Genomic DNA, 12,006 nt, shown 5'->3' with positions numbered 1-12,006 from the left:
TTCTAATGAAAACATAACTCTTCTTGGCCAATCCCCCTCAGTGGGTATGCGCCATTTTTCGGGCCACCACCGCCACCACCACCTCCAGTCCCAGAACCCGTGCCCGACGACCACCTCGAAAGAAGAGTGCGGCACCGCTCCCGAAGCGGACTCCCAGAGTAACGGAAATTACTTCGCGTCTGATTCATGCTCTGCGCTGCACGCCGCTGTGGCCTCCATGGGTGGCTGCGACAAGGCCCTGGTTCCCGCCCTGCGCTCGCTTACATCGAGGTTTGTAAGCCCTATGGAAGCACCTGGCGACTTCCGCTCTCCGCCGACGAGCTGTACGAGCATGTACTGAGCTACACGCTTACCTGTCACCAACTGCTACGCTGCGGCTACCCACGGCCCGTCCCCAGAAAGCCCGGAAGCGCCGTGTGGCTGCACGACGAATCGGTATACTCGTGCCTCAAAATGTGCTCCTGCTGCGACTCGACGTTCTTCATCACGACGGAGGGCGAGTACTACTCCACCGCCTACTGCCACTTCCACGTGACACGGCGCTGCAGAGGCGTGTTCAGCTGCTGCGGGTCGTCGGGCCAAAAGCCAGGCTGCCAGCTGTCGGAGTACCACATATGCACAGTGGGCATACCAAGAAAGAAGAACACCCCCGCGCACGGCTTCGTACGCACAAGGCCGTGGCCCGGCGCCACCGGTGGCGTGTACGCCCTGGACTGCGAGATGTGCTTCACCATCCGCGGTCTCGAGGTGACCAAGGTGAGCGTGGTCGGCTGGGACGGCACCCCCGTCTACGAGTCGTACGTGAGGCCCAGCAGCCCCGTGGTCGACTTCATCACGGCCATCAGCGGCGTCACGTTGGAGCACCTGCACAACGTGAAGACCAGGCTGCAAGACGTGCAGGCGGCGCTGCTGCGCCTCTTTTTCACCTCCACGGTGCTCGTGGGCCACGGGCTGGAAAACGACCTGCGCGTGCTAAAGCTGCTCCATGACATGGTTGTGGACACGGAAGTCATCTTCCCTCAGCACAAGGGTCTGCCCTTCCGGCGGTCGCTACGCTCGCTGGTCGGGGCCTACCTGAAACGCGAGGTGCAGACCGGACACCAAGGACACCACAGCACCGAAGATGCCAAGGCCTGCATGGATCTCGTACTGTGGAAAGTGGCGAATGACACACAGTAACGCCAGGGCTGCAGCGGAGAGGTAGTGGGACGACCCATGCCGCCGAACCTCTAAGACGCGAGAACACGTATTTTGAGTGTGCGAGTGTGTGAATGTGTGGGGGAGACAGGGAGAAGTTTGTGTGAAGGGCTCAAATTCTTCCCGGCTAGAAATTGGGAAATATTCGTTTTGCTAAACTGCCAGCAGCAGCCACTTCAAGAGGAAGAACCCCATCTGCCGGCCATACGACCCTCCGCCCGCTCCAGCTTGCGGTCATTTTACTTCTTTGGACTTGCGGCCTGTCACTTACATTCATGGCAAGATTGGTGCCTGTAAAGCATGACTGACATTTTAGTGTGCGGAAAGCTGTGTTTTCTAAAGTGGGAACACATTACAAATCAATTCTATTATTTTTGTTGTCGCCCTTTATTAATAGCATCCGAGTGGCGTAAAAAAGGGGTGGCAGGACTCTACGCAGTCATTCCCTCGAGCAAACCGCGGTAACTCCCTCCAAACAAAGCACAGCCCAGTGAATTTAGCCTGCGCTACACTGTACGGCGTATTTTGAAATTCGGAATCTTTTTACGATATCGCTATTTCTTTTAGTCGCTAAAAACGATTATAGGAAGTTTTGAGGTTGAGTTTTCCTGATCTGGTGGACTGTGTCAATGTGGTTATGTTAAATTAATATGCGCAGCGATTTCTGTGAATGTAGGTACTATCTAATGTGTTCAGGTCTAAACCTTGAAAAGTTCATGGAACGTGTGAGGTACAGAAAAGCATACGAATAATCGGTGGCACAGACAATCTGAGTACCGGCTTGGGGGCGCGCGCCGGGAAAGAAAAACAGCAGCACCGCTAAAGCTAGATCTGAGAAAGGCCGGCGGAGTGCGCAAGCCTGCGAAGGGAAACACAAGTGCCGAAGGAAGGTTCTGAGAAAAGACAACAGACCGTAGAACAGACGCATTGTATACGTCCGCGCTTGTGCTCAGACTTGCATTCCCCGTCGCTATTGGTGACGACGCACCAGATCTAAATCGCTGGAGGGAAAGACTGAGAAAGTACTCCTCATGGGAAGGGGCTAGAGCATGCAGCTTGAAATGCCGCTCGTCGCAACCACCTCTGAAGGGAAGCGCTTTAAATGAAGCTGCGGCAGCGGCCCGACGAGAACCACATGGAAGTTCAACAGAAAGTTCAACAGTATAGACCAACGGATGGTCCACCTAGGTTTTCGCCCTCATATTCTTCGAAAGTTCTAAGCATCCCCCGTAATTATTTTTCTGCGTGCCTGTGTTTTGAGGTTCCCATTTGGTAATACCATAATAGGATAGACTGCAGCGGCACGACTCCAGTCGGTGTCCAACGCGCAGAAGTTCTTTCGGTATATCGGGGCCAATGCTAGACCTACACACTGAACCTTTTTACACCCTTATCGCCTAAAAGAAGTATAGTACACGTGTAATAATGGTGCTGGGAGGTGATTACATCCTTAGGTTCCACAACCCTAACTTGTAGCTTGACGCACTTTCTGTGCGGCAAGAAGGGTGTTGACCGACTGCAACATCCTCGGATTTCTGTGTGTTGAAAGGGTGTGTAATGGGTGTGTGATATCATTACAGCGATGAATATTAAGGCCATATGCCTAGTTCTAAATATTCCCACCTGGTCGATTATGGAAAATGTTCAAGTCCTCCGATGTAGCTTCTTCAGAAGCAGTACGGCCCCTTCATATTTTGATAAAATTGATTGATTGTAAGATTTAACGCGCCCACGCAACGCAGGCGATGAGGCGCACGGTTGTGAAGGGCTCCAGATTAATTTTGACCACCTGGGAATTTTTAAAGTGCGCCGAAATCTATTTGGATAAATGTATTCTGAAGCTATTAATAGTTGTTACGCAATAACTATACAGCACACCAGCCAGTGGTAGTCTCTAAAAACCCTCTTTTTGTAAGTACTGAAAAAACTTTACAGTTGTGTCATGAGTCAAGCAAAGTGATAACATGATTTTTTACATATTGTATATATGGTTTGCTCCGATCGATACGAATGAATTTCGCTTGAAAGGTATGAAAAATAATCCCTTGAATGTGCACACTCTAAACTCTTTGCATTCTCTAATCTTCTCCAAAAGCCGGAAAATGTGTTTCGAGGGGGTCAAACCTGTTTTGTTGTTATCCCAACGCTCTTTTGCGCATTCTATGAATCACGACTGGCTTTATAAATAGCGACCTGCGCTCGCGCCCTTCTCCTACGGGGCTACGCGGTCCGAGAAATGCCGCGCTGTTGAAGGCGCGTCTCACCAAGTGGCGCTGGGTTTAATGCTCAACTTCGCGTCGGCTGCTACAGCTAGCGGAACGCGCGAGATCGTGAAAACTCCGTGCCTTTGCAAACATCAGCTGTTTTTTTTTTGTTCTGCCTACCGTGACGTGAAACAAGACAGTTAATACCGGGAACCAACTTCACGCGGAAACGTAGAAACGTCAGCACTCATATCGGTGGCTTGTTGCAGGGGCCCGCAACTTGGGCTAGCTTTTCCGGGCTGCCTAGACAATATTCTCAAAGAATATTATGCAGTGCCATGCTGGTTCGATCTAATGAGGTATATTTAGCAGGTCCGCGAGGTGCACTCCGAAGTGCAGGAAAACAAGTAGGCTAGATCGGCTAGTACGTCCAGTACGTACTAGCCGTACTAGGCTAGTTCGGCTAGTAGGCTAGTACGTCACTGTATCCTTTCAAGAGTTCTTGCGCAACTTCGCCTTCAATTGTGGGTTTTGTTTGATACGCAGGTCACACAGATTGGCGCAATGAGCTCAACAACTTTTAAACTGTATTAAGGCAGTTGTATTTGCGTTAGGCCATCTTGTCAGATTATCGCGTTTTATGTGAGTGACAAATAATCCATGCTTTTTTTTTCTGGTTTTTACGCGCTGTACTTGCATTTGGGCTTCGAGGCACACCGTAGAGGACTGCGTATTAGTTCAAGGAAACTTGAACGTGTGCCGAAATGTGGACACACCAATGTTTTCTTCATCATCTAAGCCATGAATTCAAGCTTAAAGCACCCAAGAACAGAGACAACAGATCACAATCTCCCAAATGTTTTATTGACTAAATGACACACTGAATCACGAGCACAATTAGAGACAAATTTAAAGACATTATGGCCTTCAGAATTAGTCCTTCAGCACCTTTCGCGAGGTGGGTTTCGTTTTGAGAGCCTTTTTCTTTATTGCGTAGGACACTCTGAGACCATTGGCGGTGTTAGACAAAACTGGCCTAATAAATTTCTGCAGAATTACGCTGACCAGCTTTGTTTTGTGTGGCACACTTTTGTCCTGGGCACAATCAAAAAGTGGGCTCTTCAGAAGTGAAGGCAGCACAACGGCTAAGAACTTCTTGAGCGGCTGAAGCCACTCAAGCACGGAAGCCACTCGGGAAGCAGCTTGCTCGAGGTAGTGGACAAGTCCCACAAATGGTAAGGTGGGATAGGAGAGCCCTCCCCTGTCGACACCAGCAATGAGGGCTGTGGTTTGGGAACTGGAGGATGGAGCTTGTAGCTTCACCAGGCAGCCCTCGCATTCAATGTTGTCTTGAATGGCCCTGACGAGGAAACCGGCTATCAGTGCCAGCGTGCTGGACCGCAGACTCTGTTGTGGAGGGCCTATGAAAATTATGAGAAAATAAAAAAAGTGAATAAGTAGATTTAATAGCCTAAGGTGTCTGCCGTGGGGAGCAAGAAAGTGAAGTGGGTGCTCCCTCCAGCGCAGCAATTTAGAAAACAATTATATCACTGTGTCCCGTTGTTTTCTTGCGTTGTCTTTTTTCTATCTATAACTGTTCACTTAATCTTATGTATCAGTTCAAGTTGCGTAATGATTTAGTGCACATACATGGGTAGCGTTCCAGTGTAGCTAGGTGAGGGAGCAGGAGCTTCTGGATGACCGTGCCAGCAGCAGCTTGCTTGACAGGCTCGACAGGCAAGGCTGGCACTTCACCCAATGGGGCAATCACACCTCCAACATTTCCACTCTCCGAGGAGTGAATGATGCCTGTGGTCAGGATCTTCTGCAAGGCTGACAGGGCTGCATACGCATCAGTGAGGTCATTTGACCATTCAGCTGTCTGATTGCTGAAAAAAGGGATTCCACATCATCACTGGAGAATTTTCCCGTCAAGACAAAATAAAATCCAAGCTGTAGGAGGTGCCTTGTGCACAAAACAGTAGACAATGTGGTGACTCTGAGTGCCTCATAGGTCTCCTCAGAGAGGAACTCCTGTTTGTGCGAGGTGCTCTCTTTCCACCGGGCAAAGTACTCAAGACACTGTGTCCAGCCACAAAAGTCTGGAAAGTGAAAACACATTTATAATCGTCACATCACAATGTACAGATTAATTTGTTCGAAGAAACTGCAATACCCGTCAGATCATGGCATACCTTTCGTCGTCTGCACTGTAGAATGGCATCCTCAAGGCATCTCGACTTGTCCAGTGCAAGACGTGCTTTTGATGTTGTGCAAAGCAAACCATTTCTGCACCACCTCCATGAACTCCAAAGTTGGCAAACAGTTTTGGAACCCGTTAGCCCCAAGGCGATGACCGTGCTGCCGGAGGAACCTAAGGACTGAAGTGACCTAAACAAGGCAATGTGCATCGTGTTTGCTGTTTAAACATGGACTTAAAGCAACAAAACTCTGCCAGTCTAGTTACCTCTGCACAATAACAAATATTTCTACTGCCATTTCATAATGTTAGGGCCGTACAACCTTTGCCCCAGCTGCACACTGAGTTATGCAGCATGCAATTAGCCACTCACCTGCACCGAGAAGATGTAAACAGCTCTCCTGACGTTCATCTTCTCTAAGTTACTGGGACTTAGGTGTTTTTACGTTAGGCACCTCACCAGCTTGAATGCACCTTGACTTTCCTGGGTCTTGTGCAGTAGCCTACGGCAAAGCAAGGTGTTGCCAAAACGAATACAGAAATTATAATGGACAGGAACGTTTGATACTACCTGAGAAAATCGGGAAGGATGAGCTTTCCCTGGTTCCTGAAAGTTTTCTTAGCATCCAGGAACTGTGAGCGGATCTTTTTGATGATGTAGCAGTAGTCGAATGACAGGAAGAGTGGTCTACCTGCATCAAGTGGGTGCCTAACAAGAAATATCCAATAATTCAGATTCAAGTAACATTACTGTCTGTGCACATTTGCTGTAAAGCAAACATTACTCCGTATTTATGATATAAGATCTGCAGCAAAAACGCACATCAGATGTGACTTCATAAGATCCCTGCACTTACTCGACAAAAGGCTGTATCTGCCTCCCTGACAAGCTTGAAAAAAACTTGGTGTTCGACTTGTGATTGTCACCAACAAGGCGAACCACTTAAAAGCCTGCATTCTCAACTGACTGCATGACATTAACAGCAAGATGCTCAAGCTGCTGTCCAGTCAGGGCCTTTGTAAAATAGTAACCGACCGGAAGCCTGCGAAGGGAAATGAGTCATAGTTCAAATGGCAAGATTCAGACAGTTAAATGGCAAGATTCAAGACATTCATGATTTGGTGTACATGCAATGGTAGCTGTAATGATAACTGCAATACCTGTAGTGGGTGGGCAATCCAAAAAAGACGAAGCACAGGAGGTGGGTTGCCAGTTCGTTTTCCAGGCCATAGTCTGCCTCCGCACCCCCCCGCAGGTTCACCGGGCCGTGAACAGCATCAGGCTGCTTGTGGTATATGCTAGCTTCCTTTATAGACATCTCGTCCATGACCAGCGAGCCACATCGTGCCTGCAGAGGTGAGCACTGACATATGAAGCCTCCCCGGTACTATTGCTTATATTACCTTCTCAGAGTGCAGTTTTGCTTCCATATGTAGCCGCTGTTTGATCAATGAAGACACGACTTCCCCTGTTCGGGCACCTATGTACCGCTTCAAGGTCGAGCGGCAGGGTAGTGCCAAGAGGCCGCTTTCCCGTATTAGGCGGTATGCAGCTGAAGACTTCGAATGCCAAAGCATGCAGTTTTGTATTGTCTCATGACGCCAGCGGCACTTCTTAACACCCAAAAACGCCAGCCGTTCTTGAATGAAGAGTGTCTTTGGCTTGTTCTGTTCTACTTTTTCCTGCAAACATTTGGCACTTGTTGAAATCTGTCTAAACAAGTTTAAATGTTATGTAATTTTCTAGTGCTGGTCATGCCTGAAGGAGCACGAGGTTGGCTTTTTCCATAGCCAGATTCACTTTTCTCGCCTCCCATTTCAGTGCAGAAACCTCCTCTAGCAAATCATTTTTCTTTCTGGAAAGGAAGAACGAGCAGGCAAGGCGCAGAGCACATGGGCTCCCACCTTGAAGGTCAGAGTTTGCGTTTTCCGTCTGATACCGCTATTGCAATTAATACAGTCGGCTGCCTAACATCAAGACCGATCGATTGACACCAGTTTCAACGCTCTCGGACTGGCATTCATCCACAAACGGCACTTGAAGATCGCAACACGACTCCTTCAGATCCCAGGACTAACTTCGCCACCGTGGCTGTGGCTGCAGCTGCTACGCCGGAACTTTCGATGAGTGATCATTCTCCAGGAGCGATGGAGCCAAATCCCAACGACAACATAATGGAATTCGACGAGCTAAGCGGCCGTACGTTACCCCAACCCGGCCCGTGGAAGCAAATGCTCAGCGACAGAAGTAAAGCCAAGTAGAAAGCCTTTTCAAGGAACATTCAGGTGGCTCCCGGTAATCCTAAAAACTCTCGTCGAGTTGTACCAGTCCCCAGACTGCCCGACGCCGACTATAAAGTCATATACCGCCCGCGAAACGGACTCAGAATCGCGGCTTGGAGTGACCGACAACTTGCAGCAAGCATTCAAAAAGCCAGCCGAATACCTGAAGGCGCCTTCAACCAGCACGTGGTAATTCAAATGCAAGCTGTGTAAAACCTCATCGTGGCTAGTACCCCCTACGATACCTACGCCGAAGCCCTTAGCGACGTCACATCGCTACAATTAGGTAGTGCAACGTATGAAGTCTCGCCGTACGTCAAACCTTTCCCCGGAACCGTACGGGGAGTCATACACGGCCTTGACCACGGGACCGCAACGGCGCAGCTCCCGAACATCATCGCCTCTCCAGGACCTAAAATACTACAGGCAAGGATGCTAGGCAAGTCCACTTCTGCAGTTGTGACATTTGAGGGCCCCCATGTCCCTTTCTATATCCATTCACACGGGCTGTACACTCGCTGCCGTCCGTATAGACAGTCCATCCAGTGTTGCTTGATCTGTGGTGACATTGGACACAGACGGGACATCTGCCCTAATCCGGAGGTGACCGTGTGCGTGCAGTGTCATGAGCGAAACCCCGCGCCGGAACATACGTGCACGCCAAAATGTAAGCTGTGTTGTAAATTGTATTTGAATATCGCGCTGAACCGTCACGTCGTTGGAATGAGCCGCGCAAGGAAGACGACGATGAAGAGGAGCTGTACGTCAAGAACGCAGCGCGAGCTGTACTTCTGCTTTGTCTTGAGCTCCGACGTGTGGGGCTGACGTGTCCCTTGCTCGAACGTCTCTGCAAGGCGTTCGCTTCCTACGCGGGGTTTTGGCCAGCTTTAGGTGATTTTGTCACCTCTTTCCTTTTGTGAACTGCTTTGTTTCAGGTTGTAGTGAGGGTGGGCGCTATTGCGCCGCATGGCGACTAACTCTCCTGGCCGGGGGCCTTCCCCCTGGTCGGCCAGTCTTACACCGCAGGAGCTCCCTTTGCAGGCTTTCCTCCGCAACGGGGTTACCGACATCCCTGTGGCTCTTGTGCCCACGAATGGGGGCGCAATACGGCACAACAATCCCGGGAAAATGCAAAACGCCCTTCGTTCTGCTACGGAGCGTTTCCAGAAAATCACCAGCGTGCGTCCCTTCGGGAAAGGATGATGATGATGGTTGGTGTTTAATGGCGCAAGGCCAACGAGGGCAAAGAGCGCCAGAGAAGTTATTTAATGAAAACAAGTGATTACCACAAAAGGTAGGTATAAAATGTCCAAACTGGACATAGTAAGATCAATAAAGATAATGGTGATGGCTGGTGTATAGGGCCAGATGTGCTTACGCATGATAGGAAATGAGGTTTAAAAACTTACCATCTGACAAATATTTAAAAACGCGTTTCACAGAAACCATGGCATCGTCACCTAGAAACAGAGATGGGTGTAGGGGAATATGTTGTCTGTAGAGTTCTCTGAAGTGTTTGTGTCGTGTTGTGTCAAGTGCCTTGCATTGTATGAGTATGTGGACTACGGATAGGCCCTCCCCACACCTGCTACACAGGGGTCTTGGAGATCCCGTGAGCAGGTGGGAGTGCGTTACATGCGTATGGCCTATCCGTAACCTAGCTAAGGTAACTTCAATGTGCCTGTTGTGTGAGTCAGTAGTGTATTGTCCCAGGTGTGGTTTTATTACATGTAGTTTGTTGTCTGTCTGTTCGCTCCAGTCTGCTTGCCAAGTTTTACGGAGTTGTTGTCTAATGTGTGGCTTGAGGTCTGTGTAAGGTAGTGTTGACATTTCGACTGTGTTTCGGAGTGCAGCATTGGCGGCCATTTCATCCGCCACTTCATTACCGCCAATGCCAGAGTGGCCTGGCACCCAACACACAGTCACCCCAAGGTTTGAAGAATAAGCTACCATAATCGTTCTGTAGACAAGATTAATGACATGGTTTTTTGATGACTTTCCGGATGATAATGCACGGACGACGCTCAACGAATCTGTATAAATGACGGATGTAGGAATATGATGTTCAACTATGTGACTTACAACTAGAAATATGCCATATGCCTCTGCCGTAAAAATACTTGTATTAACATTCATTGTTCTACATGCTTCAAAATTGGGCCCATGCGCAGCACAAGACACCGCAGTGGACGTTTTAGATGCATCGCTGAAAAACTCTTCAGCCCTGTATTTATTCTGCAGATGCATGAAATGCTGCAAAATCCCACTTCTTGGTGTCCTGTTCTTATTGTATTGTACGAAAGACAAGTCACATGCTACAGGACGAAGATGCCATGGTGCTACAAGATCAGTGTGAGATGATTTGAATGTGTCTAAGAGGGAGACCTCATGAATAGTCACCTCGTCCCTCACTCTCTGCGAGAAGGGAACGGAAATTGATGGGCGGTTTAAAAAGAGTTTAGTTGTGGACGTATCATTAAAAACCGGTTTAAAGGGATGGTTATTCATTGATGAGATTTTGGAGGCATATAGGAGGTCAACATAAGTTCGCTGGTACGCTAAGCACCATTTGTCACACTCTGCATAAAGACTGTGGACAGGACTGGTACGGAATGCCCCACAAGACAGGCGAAGCCCCAAGTGAAGCACTGGGTCGAGCATTTTAAGTGCTGTTTTTGTGGCTGACCCATACACAACGCTTCCGTAGTCCAACCGTGACCCCACCAACGCGGCATAAAGTCGAAGCAGGAGTTGTTTGTCTGCACCGTACGATTGGTGAGACAGGACTTTTAGAATATTCATTGTTTTTAGGCATTTTTGTTTGAGTCGTTTTATGTGGGGTATGAATGAGAGTTTCTCGTCAAACACCACACCCAAAAACTTGTGCTCTCTTTTTACTGGAATCGAGTCACCAAAGAGTTTTAAGTCGGGATCGGGCAGGATGCCCCGCCTTTTTGAGAATACAACGCAGGTACTTTTAGAAGGATTAAGTTTAAACCCATTTTCATCTGCCCAGCGAGAAAGTTTATTTACCCCAAGCTGGACCTGACGTTCACAAATGGATATGTTACATGATTTGAAAGATATTTGAACGTCATCTACATACATCAAGCAGGATATGGTTGGCGGCAGTGCCTTTCGGAGAGAGTTCATCTTAACTATAAACAAGGTGCAGCTCAATACGCCACCTTGAGGCACGCCATTCTCCTGCACGTGAACGTTTGAAAGTGCCGAACCGACCCTGACACGAAATGTTCGTTCGGACAGGTAACTTGAAAGAGTATTAAGCATGTTACCTGTCACATCATAGGATTTTAGGTCTGCAAGAATGCCATAACGCCATGCCGTATCATAAGCTTTCTCGATATCAAAAAATACGGTCATGCAGTACTGTCTGTGTATAAAGGCATCCTTAATGTAAGATTCCAGTGCAACTAATTGATCATTTGTGGATCGCCCTGCCCGGAAGCCTGCCTGGCAGCTCTCGAGAAGACCGTTGTACTCAAGGAAGTACACGAGCCTACGGTTTATCATCTTCTCGAGGAGCTTGCACAGGCAGCTTGTCAAAGCAATGGGCCGGTAACTAGAAGGAGAGGAAGAGTCCTTCCCTTCTTTTAGGAAAGCCACTACTATGGCCTCCCTCCAAGAGCGAGGAATGTGCCCCGAAAGCCAAATCTTGTTATATAGGTGGAGGAGTGTTAGAAGAGTGTCTGAGTGTAGGTGCTGTATCATTGTATATGTGATGTTGTCTGGGCCTGGAGCTGAGGGTTTACAAGTGCTCAGAGCGGTCCTCAGCTCATTAAGTGAAAACTCCGAGTTATAAGAGGAGGTTGACTTATCATTATCACGTAAAGACTTCTTTTCGGCCAATTGTTTGTGTTTCATGAAAGTGCTAGTGTAGTGTGCTGAACTGGACACGTGTTGGAAGTGTTGTGCGAGTGTGTTAGCCTGGTCTTCCAGTTTGTCCCCTGTTGTACTGACCAGGGGCAGGCTGTGTGTCTGTTGTCCTTTTAGTTTACGTATTCGTGTCCAGACTTTGCGAGAGTCAGTGTAAGAGTTTATGGATGTTACGAATGAGCGCCAACTATCTCGTTTTGCCTCACGGCGCACACGTTTTCCCAT

At 48.6% G+C, this 12,006-nt stretch overlaps 1 protein-coding gene and 1 pseudogene across 1 annotated transcript; one reads left to right on the top strand and one right to left on the bottom strand.

Annotated features, from left to right (window-relative positions):
• The first annotated feature begins 217 nt into the window (after positions 1-217).
• LOC144158396 (putative exonuclease GOR) lies at positions 218-1,179 on the top strand. The gene is made up of 2 exons (XM_077689269.1): positions 218-270; positions 399-1,179. The coding sequence occupies exons 1-2, from the start codon at positions 218-220 to the stop codon at positions 1,177-1,179; spliced, it is 834 nt and encodes a 277-aa protein (XP_077545395.1).
• Positions 1,180-4,334: 3,155 nt separating this feature from the next.
• LOC144158389 (uncharacterized) lies at positions 4,335-7,047 on the bottom strand (annotated as a pseudogene).
• Positions 7,048-12,006: the final 4,959 nt, after the last annotated feature.

The sequence above is a fragment of the Haemaphysalis longicornis genome, unplaced genomic scaffold, assembly GCF_048455015.1.
Source record: "Haemaphysalis longicornis isolate Haplotype H1 unplaced genomic scaffold, Haemaphysalis longicornis Haplotype H1 scaffold_1, whole genome shotgun sequence".
Classification (NCBI taxonomy): domain Eukaryota; kingdom Metazoa; phylum Arthropoda; class Arachnida; order Ixodida; family Ixodidae; genus Haemaphysalis; species Haemaphysalis longicornis.
Note: the sequence above shows the minus strand (reverse complement) of the source record. Positions and strands in the feature narration are given on the sequence as shown.